This window comes from Erpetoichthys calabaricus, chromosome 3 (assembly GCF_900747795.2).
Source record: "Erpetoichthys calabaricus chromosome 3, fErpCal1.3, whole genome shotgun sequence".
NCBI lineage: Eukaryota > Metazoa > Chordata > Cladistia > Polypteriformes > Polypteridae > Erpetoichthys > Erpetoichthys calabaricus.
The window spans coordinates 266,113,477-266,129,816 of record NC_041396.2 but is presented as its reverse complement, the minus strand read 5'-3'; the positions used below and the strand labels follow the sequence as shown (position 1 = coordinate 266,129,816).

The 16,340-nt window shown below is 38.7% G+C and overlaps 1 protein-coding gene across 1 annotated transcript in view; it reads left to right on the top strand.

The window, feature by feature from the left end:
- Nucleotides 1-16,340, top strand: part of LOC114648891 (very-long-chain 3-oxoacyl-CoA reductase-like) — an 80,745-nt gene that overhangs the window by 31,013 nt on the left and 33,392 nt on the right. The window contains exons 2-3 of the mRNA XM_028798198.2: nt 9,320-9,366; nt 9,590-9,665. Of these exons, the coding sequence (XP_028654031.1) occupies nt 9,320-9,366; nt 9,590-9,665 (123 nt within the window). The remainder of the gene's footprint in view (nt 1-9,319; nt 9,367-9,589; nt 9,666-16,340) is intronic.

The following is a 16,340-nucleotide window of genomic DNA, read 5'->3' as shown; positions in this document are numbered from 1 at the left end:
CCGCGAGAGGCGCAGGCGCAAAAAGAGTCCGCGAGAGTCGGCTGAGGAGCCGAGAAAGGCGGACAAAAGAGGGCGACAAAGGCGGATGAGGGGCCACGAGAGGCGGACAAGACCACAGAAAAAAGTAGTGAGCACATACAAAAAGGAGTCACAGAAATGAGTCGCAACAAGCACCGAAAAAAGGAAAAGGCACATAAAAAAGTAGTCAAACGCGGGCAAAGCACGAAACACATTGCACACGAAACTAAACACACCAAAAAAAAAGAACAGACGAGCGCACAACAGCAAGGCACGACCACACCCCCCCCCCCCCCCCCCCACCCTACAGGCACAGGACGGGACGGGACGGGACGGGACACACACCAAGAGGGGGATTCAACAAGCCCATGGAAAACAAAAAAAAAGAACACAAAACCGCCCCACAGACCCTACAAGCAAGGGACGGGACACACACAAAGAGGGAGATTCAACAAGACACAGGAACACAAAAAGAAAGAAGACGCTCGCGCAACAACAATCCCCCCCACACATCCATAATAAGTGACACTCAAGGACACATATTCTAAAGTGAACGTCGACAGCTTCACACTAGGCAGCATAGGTGTCGGCATAGGTGTCAGCATAGGTGGATGTCCTTTCAATAAAGCACTATTAACCGTTCAACTGCAGAAAAGGATACATATTAACAGTGAGTGCGATCCTCCTTATTACTTATCCATATTTCGCATGCTGAGAAAGAAACAAGTCATGAATACACGGTCACGGGTACAAAACGATTCGGAAAGGATAACGGGAACAAACACACGAACACGAAAGAAACAAGAAAATAGACGGCGGCGCATAAAACGCGCTTATGAAACACCGGGAGAAAAAATGTCTCGGATCAAAAAACGCAAAGCACAAGTGACACCGTTACAGAGACGTGCCCAAATGGACAGACACAATGAACGTTGACGCATTCAGCGCGCGTGTCAAAGTGCTGCATCGAAAGAAGCACGATTTCAAACCGAAAGAGCTCGCGTATCAGACATACAAAAAAGGGAGCGAACAGACAGAATAAATGAACGGAGACGTGAACAACGCGCAAATGAACTGACAGAAAAACAAAAAGCAAGACGCGAAAAGCACCAAGCTCAAATGACCGACATACAAAAACGGACAAGGCTCGATACAAACAATGCACGGCGTAGACTGAAACGGACTTTGCGCAAAGCGGAGGGGAATAAAAAAAAAGAAAAAAATATCGCATTGGGATTAATGAATGTCATTTGCAATCATTGTCATTCACTTAACTTCACAGAAGAAACAACTGGCAATACAAATAATGAATTTACACGTTGTTGTCAAAAAGGTCAGATTACACTGCCTCCTTTACATTCATATCCTGAATATCTAAAGAAGCTTCTAACTAACGATGTGCCTGAAAGTAAAAACTTTATGAACTGCATTAGATCCTACAATAGTTCATTTGCTTTTGCATCTACCAGAGTACATATCAGGCCACCAAAAGGCAATGGCCCATACTGCTTTCGCATATGTGGACAAATATTGCATCGCATTGGAACAGTGCACCCTCAAACAAATCAACAACGCAAATATGCACAAATCTACATCCTAGATCCAGATGAGGCAATCTATCAACGCATGAACCTTCCTGAAAACAAACAATGCACAGAGCTTATAATGAGAAACGTCACTCATGTCATAAACAATCACCCATTAGCTAAGTCTATAAAAATGCTACATGAAGTTGAAAAGGAGGCAAATACAAAAGCAAATGCAGAAGGTATAGCGGCAACTACAATTGCTTTGGTCTTGATAAAGGACAAAGAACAAGATCCAAGATGATACAATCTGCCCGTCGTTAATGAAGTGGCAATTGTCTTTCAAAGTAAAGATGGTGAGCCTCCATTTCACAGAGATATTGTTCTACATTTACGTCCTGATAAAAACAACACACCTACATTCCAACGCATAGACATTTGCTTTCCGCTTCTTGATACTTTATTTGTTATTTCTATGCGCATCATCCAAAGCTGCACACTATTCTATATCTAATTCATACATCTCACTGTTTGTCATGTCCCAACGCCAGGGGTTGGCGAGCGAAGCGAGCAGGGGGCGGAGCCCCCTAGTTGTTTTCTAAACCACTAGCTTGATCCATATATCATTTCTAGAACATTGAGACATCAGGACATCCCAAAGACATGCCATGGCAACAATTTTAACACTTTTTATACAGACCTCTGATAAATACAGCATGTCACAAATCAATATTATTTGAAATGTGAACCAAACTGATATTTTATTCATTCTGATATACCATTTTATTGTAATGGTGGCATAGTAGTTAGCACAGCTATCTCATAGATCCAGAATCCTGTGTTTGAATCCTTCGCCTGGTCACTGTGTATGTGGAGTTTGCACATTCCCCTGGATTTTTCTCCAGGTTTTCCTTCCACATCCCAGTGAGTTGCATGCTATTTTGTTTGGTGATTCTAAATTGGCTATGTATTAGTGTGTGCTTGAGTAGGCCCTGTAACGGACTGGTGACCAGTCCTGAGTTTGTTCATGCTTTTTGTCCAATATTGGTATGATATACTTCATCCTCCAGAAAGCTAATATCTTTAGGCTGCAGAGTCATGGAGTCAAATCCCAACTTATGTACCGTATCGGATTAGTTTGCACATTCACCTAGTGTTTTGGTATCTTCTCACATTGGAAAGACATGAAAGTAATGTAGACAGGAGACCTTAAAATGGCCCAATGTATATATGGAACCCTGTTTAGGGCTAAATTTCACCTTCCATTTCCAGTCTCAATGGACTGAGCAGGTCTACTGTATTAAACTGGATGAACTGCATAGATTTTTTAAAAAAGCATTTTATTTTCTACTTGCCTATTAACAACATGAAGGAGTCCTCCTTGAATGAAATGGACTACCTTGGGCAAACCTAAAACTTTTCTTGCTACAAGATACTGCAGTTATTTGTTAAAACAGAACAGATTTTAACATTCTTGGAAAAGATAAAATTTGTTGCTTCAGGCTCTTCCCAGGTTAGAACAGTTTAAAAACATCAGTGTTAAATATTTCTTCTCCCACTCTCTTAGTGAAAATGTGCAGCTGTTTGGGTGTACACCGCATACTTTGGTATTTGGTCATCTAAGTTCCTCTCCTGATTCCTCTAGTGACTTGCCTACATAGTAATTGCAGAGACACTTAGTTTTTCATTAATCATTGGGAGATTTTCACTCCTGGCATTTTAAAAATATCTATCTATCTATCTATCTATCTATCTATCTATCTATCTATCTATCTATCTATCTGTCTGTCTGTCTGTCTGTCTGTCTGTCTGTCTGTCTGTCTGTCTGTCTGTCTGTCTGTCTGTCTGTCTGTATGTATGTATGTATGTATGTATGTATGTATGTATGTATGTATGTATGTATGTATGTATGTAGGAGTCTTTTCATTTCATCAATCTATTCACTTTCTAACTTACATCCCTAGTTCAGGCAACTGATCAGGCCACTGGGTGAAAGGAAAGAACCAACCCCAGCAGAATGCTACTCCATCTCTGGACACACTCATACACATCCACATTTACTCACACTTACAATCTTCAATCCCCCTAACCTACATATTCTTTGGGAGGATGGAGTAAAAGCAGAAAAAGCAGGAGAAATACAGCCGGGGGAGAATGTGCAGAATTCACACAGGCAGTGAATGGTCTGAAAATAAGAAATTTCACCTTGTCAATGTTATGCTGATAAGACTTTATGCTCAAAAAGCTATTTTATATGAATAGTTTGTATTTTAATTAACTTTCCCAGACAATAGTCTAATTTGCCAGAGAAATAAAAACCTTACCAGAAACACTGAAAACCCCTCCACAAGTAGACAAAAAAGCCCTACACCTAGAGGAGTTAAACAAAGGCCAGTTTAGTTACTTCGAGCAGGTAGGAGAGAAGACTACATAAGTGGACAAACACATCTATGCACAAATACAGATGGCTGCACAAACAAATCACAATACAAAATAAAGAGGTTTTGAATAGAAAAATGAGAAGAGAGTAATTATTCATTAATGCCTATATTTAATACCTACTATATCTACTATAGACTATAAAATGAAGAAATGCCAAAGATTATGGAAGATAGCCAGCACTGTACAAGTGTACAAAGGAGGAGAACAAATTATCCCTTGTAATTATAGGGTAGATGGCTTTACTTTTATCAAAGATAAATTAATGTTAGCAATTATAATAGAAATGAATGCTTTAGTTCCTTATATGAGACAAATCATTAGATTACAAGCTGGAAGGGTTCAGGGCCCAGCAGGACAGTGCTGACTTAACTACAGAATACAACAATAAGGATCTTTTATTGAATTTGGTGATTTCAAAAATGTGTTTCTGTAAAAGTTTGTGCTAGAGTGACTGCTGTTACTATTTTTACCACATAAAAATATAACATTACAAAATATGTTAGCAGTTGACACTAAAATAGCTGTTTGAGGCAGAGGTCCTAATTTGCTAATTTTCTGCACATTGATGTACAATAAAATTCAGATTTTAGTGGAAGCAAAAATAACATTAACATTCTCAAAAATGCTTAATTCATTTCAAAGGTCATGGGAGGTTGTATTTAACCCAGGAAGTAAGGGGTTCAAGACAGGAACCAACTAACACTTATAGGAACATTTGGACATTAGAAAAAAAAATTGATGAGAACAGACCACTCAGCTCCACAAAACTCATCAATCCCATCTACATAATTCTTCCAAAACAACATTAAGTCAAGTTTTGAATGTCCTGAGAGTGCTACTGTCCACCACACTACTTTGTAATTTAATTCCATGTGTCTACTGTTCTCTGTGTGAAGAAAAACTTCTTAATGTTTGTGTGAAATTTAACCTTAAGTTTCCCACTGTCTCCCCATGTTTTTGTTAAACTCCTTTTAAAATAGCAGCCTGGATCCCCTGTACTGATTCCTTTCATCATTATAAACACTTGTGTTTGCCTAAACTGAAAAGGTTTAAGTCTTTACTCTTTTCTCATAAATCATCTCCTGCAGTCCTGGAATCAGCCTCGTCACTCCTCTGTGGATTTGTCCTAACATTTCTGTGTCTTTTTTTTCTTTATTGAGTCCTCACTAGTGTGTTATAAAGCTTTAGCGTAACCTTCTTTGACTTGTACTCTTCACATTCTGATTTATAATCTAACATTCTGTTGGCCTTCTTACATCAGAAAAATGCCATCTCATTGCATTAGTCTAACAAACCTTTCTTTAGGATGTGAGAAGAAAACTAGAGTACCAGAAAGAAAACACACACTAACATAGGTACAACATGTAGACAACATGCGGAGACAGAAACCTGGCGCTGAATTCAGTCTTGACATGTTTGTCATGCAGCTGCAGCTGCTCTCCCTAGGTGCTTTCTAAAACTGTTAACTATCATGCAACTTATGAGAAAGACTGAGTAGCTTAAGGTACAGTGGGGCAAAAAAGTATTTAGTCAGCCACCAATTGTGCAAGTTCTCCCACTTAAAAAGATAGATAGATAGATAGATAGATAGATAGATAGATAGATAGATAGATAGATAGATAGATAGATAGATAGATAGATAGATAGATAGATAGATAGATAGATAGATAGATAGATAGATAGATAGATAGATAGATAGATAGATAGATAGATAGATAGATAGATACTTTATTAATCCCAATGGGAAATTCACAATGAGATTCACAATTCAGATGAGAGAGGCCTGTAATTTTCATCACAGGTATACCTCAACTATGAGAGACAAAATGAGAAAAAAAATACAGAAAATCACATTGTCTGATTTTTGAAGAATTTATTCGCAAATTATGGTGGAAAAAAAAGTATTTGGTCAATAACAAAAGTTCATCTCAATACTTTGTTATATACCCTTTGTTGGCAATGACAGAGGTCAAACGTTTTCTGTAAGTCTTCACAAGGTTTTCACACACTGTTGCTGGTATTTTGGCCCATTCCTCCATGCAGATCTCCTCCAGAGCAGTGATGTTTTGGGGCTGTCGCTGGGCAACACGGACTTTCAACTCCCTCCAAAGATTTTCTATGGGGTTGAGAACTGGAGACTGGCTAGGCCACTCCAGGACCTTGAAATGCTTCTTACGAAGCCACTCCTTCGTTACCCGGGTGGTGTGTTTGGGATCATTGTCATGCTGAAAGACCCAGCCACATTTCATCTTCAATGCCCTTGCTGATGGAAGGAGGTTTTCACTCAAAATCTGACGATACATGGTCCCATTCATTCTTTCCTTTACACGGATCAGTCGTCCTGGTCCCTTTGCAGAAAAACAGCCCCAAAGCATGATGTTTCCACCCCCATGCTTTACAGTAGGTATGGTGCTCTTTGGATGCAACTCAGCATTCTTTCTCCTCCAAACATGACGAGTAGAGTTTTTTCATCTGACCATATGACATTCTCCCAATCCTCTTCTGGATCATCCAAATGCTCTCTAGCAAACTTCAGACGGGCCTGCACATGTACTGGCTTAAGCAGAGAGACACGTCGGGCACTGCAGGATTTGAGTCCCTGGCGGCGTAGTGTGTTACTGATGGTAGCCTTTGTTACTTTGGTCCCAGCTCTCTGCAGGTCATTCACTAGGTCCCCCTGTGTGGTTCTGGGATTTTTGCTCAGCGTTCTTGTGATCATTTTGACCCCACGGGGTGAGATCTTGCGTAGAGACCCAGATCGAGAGAGATTATCAGTGGTCCTGTATGTCTTCCATTTTCTAATAATTGCTCCCACAGTTGATTTCTTCACACCAAGCTGCTTATCTATTGCAGATTCAGTCTTCCCAGCCTGGTGCAGGTCTACAATTTTGTTTCTGGTGTCCTTTGACAGCTCTTTGGTCTTGGCCATAGTGGATTTTGGAGTGTGACTGTTTGAGGCTGTGGACAGGTGTATAGCAGCAGCCCTAGCACCAACACTTTAGGGACACCACAGTTTTTTTTTTTTTTTTTAATTTTATTGTAATAATTCCATACAAATAGATCAATTTTTACAAAAAAAAATAGGATTGAAAGCAAATCAACCCCCACCCCTGAGAAAGAGAGCATGGCCAACGGACTAAAACTTAAAAATAGTAAAAATAAACAAATTGATGAGTTTATTAGGTGGATACAGATAAATGGAGAAGAAAAAGAAATAGGGAGAGAATCTACTTCCTCGGTGCTTTAAGAGCTTATTCTAAAATATTATTGATTAGATCCTGCCAGGTTTTGAAAAAGTTCTGCACAGATCCTCTAAGTGAGAATTTGATTTTTTCCAATTTCAAATAATATAAAACATCAGTTACCCACTGACTTAAAAGAGGAGAACTAGGATTCTTCCAGTTTAGCAAAATATGTCTGTGTGCCAATAGTGTAGTGAATGCAATCACAGTTTGTTTGTCCTTGTCTACTTTAAGCCCATCTGGAAGAACACCAAACACAGCTGTTAATGGATTAAGAGCGATTGTGACACCAAGGCTGTCTGAAAGGCACTTAAAAAGTTTTGTCCAGAATGATGTTAATTTGGTGCAGGCCCAAAACATGTGACCCAGTGAGGCTAGAGCTTGATTGCAGCGTTCACAGGTTGGGTCTTGCCCTGGAAACATTTTGGACAATTTCAAAGGAGACAGATGTGCTCGATATATAATTTTGAGTTGAATAATTGTATGCTTTGCAGCATATGGAGCTCGAATGAATTCTCTGCATTGCTACCTTCCACTCCTTTTCTGATATGTTGAGTGAGAGATCCTTTTCCCATTGTCCTCTTGGATCTTTGAAAGGGAGGGACTGTAAAATATTTTTATATATTGCAGAAATGCTGTCTGAGTCCTCAAGACTGAGCAATATTTTTTCCAGCATAGAGGAAGGTGAGAGATGGGGAAAATCGGGCAGGTTCTGTTTGACAAAGTTTCGAATTTGAAGAAAGTGAAAGAAATGTGTTGCTGGAAAATAAAATTTGGAATGTAATTGTTCATAGGATGCAAAGATGTTGTCTATATAAAGATCTCTAAGCAATTTAATCCCAAATGTTTTCCAGATATTAAAAACTGCATATGTTTGCGAGGGTTGAAAAAGGTGGTAGGGACACCCCTCTTAACTACACAGATTTCACATAACGTTTCTCGTACCATGAACATCTGTTTCCTGTGTCTGAGCCAATTCTGCTCCCATCCACACACTACACCCTGATCTCCCATTTCTTTTATTTTGATGCCCAGCCTTGTGTGGTACCTTATCAAATACTTTCTGAAAGTATTTCAAGATGAATAATATCATATGATCCACTTTGATGGAGCATATGATATCATGTTCAGCTCTGTTCCATGACCAAGTAAAACACAAAAATATAGTCAGCATAACATTAGACAGAGAAACAGTGGCCATCATGGCTACATGCCTATATTTCCTTAGACAGGAAACATCTTGTGTAATGGCGTCTACTAAATAATATTAATAACAATAATAATAATAATAATAATAATAATAATAATAATAAGGAAGAGAAGGAGGGACTAAAGCACTAACCTACTCATCTGTTTAGCTTATTTCTTGATAAATAAATTGCATTCTATATATTCACAATCTACATAGAAACAGAAGAAGCTTATTTATTAATGGAGATTTGAGCTACTGCATATGTGGGTATACATAGAGCATTTTGCAATACTATGAACAATCTTCTTTTCAATCCTTGTGGACTATTGCCTCCTTTTGGGCAGCTCCTCCTGCAGCTAGATAATTTTTTTTATGACTCCATTCCGTAACTTGTTTCAGCAACTATATGAGCGTTTTATCCTAATACCAAATTACTGATTACTGGTGGATGCTTTTATCCAAGGCAACTTAAAACATTTAAGATACAACTGTTTTTTTTTATGTTTTTGTTTTTTTTAATTTCCAGTTAGAGCAAAGGCAGGCAAAGTGACTTGCTAAGGGTCCCATAGTATCAGTAGCGTTGAACTGAACCCACAACCCTTAGGGTTGGAAGTCCCATTACCTTAACCACCACACTACACTGTCTGCCTGTCTACCATTATGTAGCCTTGTTCAGGATCAAAAAATTGTTTCTTTGCTGTGGTTTTAAAAATTATTTCTTAGTTGTGTGTTATCTACTTTGTATTCTGGTTTTCATGCATATTGGGGAAGACTGCTTTTGAGGGTTGATCATATTTTGGTCACTATGTTTAAATATAAATAATGTATGTTGCAGATTATGCACAACATGGCTAATGTAATCCACTTGTGGAAGTCATCTTTATTCTGCTTTCTTTCAGTTGTAACAGGAGCTACATCAGGAATTGGAAAAGCCTATGCACATGAGGTAAGACATGCAGGTGTCATTTGACTGTAATGTAAATAAAATGAGTTCTTTGTTTGCCAGTTTAGTGATGAGGAAGATCATCAATAAACCTAATTCACCATAAAAGAAAAAATAGTTAAAATAGATTTACCTATTTAAGATTACTTTTTCTATTATGCACATAAAGTGCTGATGAGGATGGTCATCTAATTTATAATGTCCCTTGTGCTTTTTTGTTTTGCAGCTGGCGAGAAATGGCCTGAATGTCATCTTAATCAGCCGCTCTATGGAAAGGCTGAAAAATGTGGCTACAGAAATCGGTATTATTTCACCATGTCTAAATTTCTATTGTATTTTTGTCTTCCTGAGTTGCTTTAAGGTTTTCAAAGGGTTTAGATAGGGTTGGATCGCGGCACCGTTGTAATTGGATTTTGACAGGGCCAGACGTGGGGTCATCCATCTTTCAGGACTCAATACTTGTGACTCCAGTGTTCAGTTTTTAAACATGGGGTTGGGGTTACAAAAAGAAACTGCTGTCAATGTTAAGCTTAAGGATAATTCTTCAAGCCCAAGAGGCTCTTGATGTTTTTCTTAACAGGAAAGCTGGCTTCACAGTAGCTGACCACAGAATGAGCCTTGCTTCACTGCTTTCAAATCCATGTAGTTGTTCAGCCTTCTTACCATATGCCATCTATCCTGTACTTAAAAATGCCACATTAATGAAAGAAATGTCAAAATAATTCTTTATCTTCATTACTAAAAGACTTCCTATGAGTATAACACTGCAGTTTATATGTCCTTGGATCGAGAGGGAAATACTGAAAGCAGTGTAAATTCCTAATTTAAAAAAGTTGTAACTGAAGGTGTCTGTTCTTCTCATACTTCATTAAAGCTATTAATTAATTGGTTACAAAGAAGAAACCTGTTAAAATGTTTCGCTGATTTTTTTTAACATATTTAGTAATTTCTCTACTTCACTCCTAATCAACTGGAAAATGAGGTAAAACAAGCAGGTTGTGCATGCTGTGGAGAATTAAATTTTCACACACCGTTCTGTTTTGGAGCTGTTCCAGATTTAATGAGCATATTCATTTTAAAATTCAGCAAAGATATGAAAAGAAAATTACTCCATGGCAGTCAAACCAATTTAAATTTATGTCCGTCTTTATGAAATCTCCATCCCTATTGATGCTTTTTTTTAGCCTGGACCTAGTGTGACAGTACTGGCCAGTGTTCTTGGTATATGTCTTGGTTGAGGCAGTTTGCCTGTGGCAACTACAAGACTGATGGTGATATTGGTTCAGGCATCTTTAGAATGCTTTTACAAACAAGCAATAGTGCTGGCAAGTATGCAGATGTCTCCATATCCATAGTTAAGTTGTGGATGAATGCCAGCCACAGAAATGTCCTGCTTCACTAAAACTCCAGTCACCACATGTCATAGAAGTGGCATGTCCTAGTCAGTCACTTCCTTCTACTCATCTATGAATATATAACTGCATTCTTCTGGGAAGGGTTCTTTGGATATGAAATTTGTTCTTTGAGTTCTGAAAAGTTTTTTTGACAAAACATAATCTTTAATGTATAGTAGGCTACAAAGCATAATACTGACAGATCAAGAAAGCCTGAATTTAGCCGGTGTTTTTGTATGCAGTAAGAGTCCTTTTAAAATCAGGAATCCTTTGGTATTTCACAAATCTGTTGTCATCTATTCATGGATTAATTTTTGGAACCTGCTATGGATCTAAATAAGGGGTTCTTTCTGGAAGCTTTATGTGGGTGGTTCTTATGGGAACCAAAAATGGTTCCCCTATGATATTAGTCATTAGATCCACTTTGGCAACTTATGAAAGGTTTGTTATAAATCTATAATTTGGCTGACACTTATATTCAAGGTGACTTAAAATAATTTACTACAGTTTAGAGGTATTTTTTTACAGGCACGGTTGGTGACTTGGTTACACAGTGTAGGGGAAAGTGATTTCATTTATTTGGCATAGATGTTATATTTCTTATAAACCATGTTCTTGCGGTAAAAAATGCATAATATGTAAGTACACTATTTCTTTAGTTGACACTAAACACTGTTTTAAACACAGAGGAAGTTTTGTTAGAGACGAAAGGCACTCTGACACAAGAGAAGATTTTTCTGTAGGGAAAAAAACAAAAAGATACCTTTTGCAGATAAGCAAGAAATTTATATTATAGTTAATGTCAAGTTATAATGTACTTTCCAGTTGCATTAAAGTAACACTATCGAACCATTGATTATCGTCGTGCATGCACACTTTGTGATCATGTGCTGATGCAGTCTGTCAAAATGATATTGGACAGAGATGGAGCTAGGGGTGTTCATTTAGACCTTAATAAGCTGTAAAAAGTCAGTAGTTTAAAGTAAAAAAATAGATTGAAGAGAGAGAGAGGGATTCAGGAAGGAGCAGAAGGAGGAAGAACATAGTCACTAAGAAGATTACGCAGCAATGTAACCTTTTTTTTTTGTTGTTGAATTTATTAAATGTAAGTACTGTAACATTCCATACAAACAAGTCAAACTTAACAAAACTAAATTCAATTCAACTTCTACCCAAGAAAAAGAGAGGAAGGCCAACAGCCACAGTAGAACTTTAAAAGTAGAAAAAATGGAAGAGAATCCTTTTCCCCAATATAAATGCTTATTCTAAAATGTTATTGATCAGATCCTGCCCATTTTTAAAAAAAGTTTTGAACAGATCTTCAAAGTGAGAATGTGATTTTTTTCCAATTTCAAATAGTGTATAACATCAGTTATCCATTGACTTAAAAGAGGTGACAGGATTCTTCCATTTGAGCAAGATAAGTCTACTTGCCAATTTGTGAAGTAAAGGCAATTACAGTTTGTTTGTTCTTATCCACTTTAAGCCCATCTTGGAGTATATCAAACACAACTATTAATGGATTAGGAGGGATTGTGATACCAAGGCTGTCTGAGAGGCATTTAAAGATTTTGTTACAGTATGGTGTTAATTTGGTACAGGCCAAAAACATGTGGCTCCAGTGAGGCTGGAGCTCGATTGCAACATCCTCAGTTTGGATCTTACCTTGGAAATATTTTGGACAATTGTAAACAAGACAGATGTGCTCAATAAAATATTTTAAGTTGATTAATTGTATGCTTTGCACATATGGAGCTAGAGTGAATTCTGTGCATGGCTACCTTCTACTCCTTTTCTCGTATGTTGAGTGAGAGATCCTTTTCTCACTGTACTCCTGGATCTTTGAAAGGAAGGGACTATAAAATGTTTTTATATATTATAGAAATTCTATCTGAATCCTCACGACTGACTAACGGAGACTTGGCAAAAACCAAACGAATTTGCGTCTCTCACTGAGGCGACTCCAATTGGTTTCACTTTCCACACAGAGCCTTGCAGCTCAAGACAAGGCGGTGGGCTTGCAGTAATTGTCAGAGCTGACTTAAACATTAAACGAATCCCAATTGACTGTCCATTGTCTTTTGAGCGCCTAGCTCTTAAACTAATAACGAAATCAGGTCCTGTCTCACTCATTGTTCTTTATCGTCCCCCAAAATATAATGCATCCTTCTTATCCGATCTGATTGAACTTTTGACCCACCAATGCTCTTACTTTCAGAGAATTATTCTTCTTGGTGATTTCAACATCCATATTGACACCCCCACATCTAAACTGAGAAAAGTATTCCTATTCTTACTGGACTGTTTTGACTTGACACAACATGTTAATTTTCCAACCCACTCTGGCGGTCATATATTGGATCTGATCTCCACTTATGGACTATCTTTTGTCAACATTTATAGCACTGATTTGGAACTTTCTGACCATAAAGCAGTATTTTTCACTGTTTCACTGCCTTCCCTCCTCTTACCTGTAAATGACACATTTCTTACAGAAACCTTAAAAATATCTGTCCCTCTATCCTTTCTGGATCCATTTCTGATCTTTTACTGTCTTCACCTATTCCATCAACACTAGATAGTCTTGTTGACCACTATAACTCACCCCTTCATTCAGCATTAGATAAAACAGCTCCTTTAAAACATAAGGAGGTTTCCTTTAAACGCTCAGCTCCTTGGTATAACTCAGAATTGCAATCTATGAAAGCAGCTGGCCGACACCTTGAGAGAATGTCACGTAAGACTGGCCTCACCGTGCACATCCAGGCTTTCTCTACCACCAAAGAGCTTACAGAGAAGCACTAACTTCTGCCAAGAACACCCATTACGGCAGAATAATAGAAAGTGGCCATGATAACCCAAGGGTTTTGTTCTCTATAGTTAATAAACTACTCGAACCCACATCTGGCCCCACTACCTCTTCTACTGAAGTCTGTGAGGAATTCCTCCACTTTTTCCATAACAAAATTAAAGATCTAAATAATTCAACTAACATAAATACATCATCTGTTTATATCTCCCTGTTTTTCCACTTCATCCAGCTCCTTCTCTAAGTTCTCACCAGTTACATCTGCGTTCGTTAATAACCTGCTTTGTAAGATGAGGCCAACTACTTGTGTACTGGACCCCATCCCCACCATACTACTTAAATCTTGCCTTCATGCCATTATCCCGACTGTTACAACAATAATAAACTCATCCCTTGACACTGGCTCTGTGCTGCTCACTTTTAAAATTTCTTTTGTAACCCCAATGTTAAAAAAGTCTGGTCTTGATGCTGACAGTCTTAAAAATTTCCGGCCTATTTCCCACTTACCTTTCCTGTCAAAAGTTCTTGAGCGTGTTGTAGCTTCCCAACTCACCAATTACCTAACCTCTAATAACTTGATGGAACCCTTTCAGTCTGGTTTCAGGGCGTGGCACAGCTGTGAAACTGCTCTGCTACGGGTAACCAATGATTTGCTTATGGCAGCAGACTCTGGACAAACCAGCATATTAATTCTGTTAGACCTCAGTGCAGCATTTGACACTGTCAGACATGACATCCTACTATCCAGAATGGAGAACATGCTGGGTATCTCTGGCACTGCCCTCTAGTGGTTGAAGTCCTATCTGACTGATAGGTGAGAGTTTTTTAGTCTTGGCAACAGCAGATCCAGCTCAGCGCCAGTCACACAAAGAGTCCCTCAAGGCTCTGTCCTCGGTCATCTGTTTTTCTGTATTTACATGCTTCCCCCTGGCCATGTTATCCGTAGCTATGGACTGGGTTATCATTTTTATGCAGATGATACTTAACTCTACTTCAATGTTAAAAGTGTAACTTCATCAGAGCTTTCTCAGCTCACAACCTGCCTTAGTGAAATTAAAACCTGGATAGAGCAGAACTCTTTAAAATTAAATTGCAATAAAACTGAACTCCTGCAAATTGGGACTAAAGTGCAACTTAATAAAATGAGCTCCTTCCCAGTCTATCTTGGCGGTGATCTCATCAGACCTGCCTCTACTGTAAAAAATCTTGGTGTCAATTTTGATTCCTCCCTCTTATTCCGCCCACATAAATCACATTAAGAAACTTTCTTACTTTCACCTCCGTAACATATCCTGTGTTCGCTCCTTCCTCTCCTTCTCTAATGCTGAGAAACTTGTCCATGCTTTTATCACATCCCACATCGATTATTGTAATTCCCTACAGGCAGGTGCCCCTTCTAATCTTATATCACAGCTCCAACTTATTCAAAACTCAGCTGCAAGAGTCCTTGCTCGAACCAGCAGCAGCGAGCACATCACACCCATCCTGCTCCCCCTTCACTGGCTCCCTGTGTCTTACAGAATCGAATATAAAATCCTACTAATAACCTACAAAGCCTTAAATAACCTCGCGCCAAACTATATCAGTGACCTACTCCATCACTATGTGCCTGCCCGCCCACTAAGGTCCTCTGATTCTGACAATCTTGTTGTACCCCACACTAATCTACACTCCGTGGATGACAGGGCCTTCAGCTGTATAGCGCCCAGACTCTGGAATGACCTACCAAAATTAATCAGGTCAGCTGACTCCACGAATTCTTTTAAAAAACAACTCAAAACTCATCTGTTCAGGAAGGCTTTTAGCTCTACTTGACTTTATTTCCCTTCTCTCAGTTTACCTCTCTGTCAAGATGCTAATGTAACCTGTGTGTGTGTGTGCTAGACCATCAATTATGTTGTCTGTTTTTTTTTCAGAATTCACTGTCTTAATCTTCTTTATTTATTTATCTGGTTTGTACAATGCTATATACTGTATACCCTGCCATTCTTTATTATATTCTGTAAGTGCCTTGAGCATGGGAAAGGCGCTATATAAATAAAATGTATTATTATTATATTATTATTAATATTTCTTCCGGAATAGAAATAGGTGGGAGATGAGGAAAATTGGGCATATTTCATTTAGTAAAGTTTCTAAATTGGAAATAGTGGAAAATTTCTGTTGATGGGAAGCTAAATTTGGAGTGTAATTGTTCGTAGGATGCAAAGACAAATCTCTAAGTGATTTAATCCCATACATTTTCCAAACATTAAAAACTGTAAATTTGAGATGGTGGAAAATGGTGGCTATTGTGTAGAGGTGACACAGATAAGAGCTTTTCTGTATTGAAGTGCTTCCTACATTGGTTTCATATTCTGAGTGAATGAAGGACAATTGGCTTGTTAATATATAGACCAGGGGTGTCTAACTCCGGTCCTGGTGGGCTGCAGTGGCTGCAGGTTTTCATTCTAACCATCTACTTAATTAGTGAGTCATTTTTTCTGCTGATTAACTTATTTTGCCTTCGTTTTAGTTGAGTGCCCGGCTGTCATTTTGCATGACATTGCGAGATGACAGCCGCAGGTCTACAGGCACAGGCAGATCTAATGATCTGCAGAGATGGCAAGGGACGAGCAGGCGGGTGGGCAAATACTTTAGAAGCAGGATTGCAAGTGGCGAGGGGAGAGGCGCGGAGTGGGATATTGCCAATCACTCGATGCTGAACAAGCTAATAGCGGGGACAAGGCGGAGCAGAGTTCACAAGCAAAGAGTATGGAGAGGTGGGCTTTCGA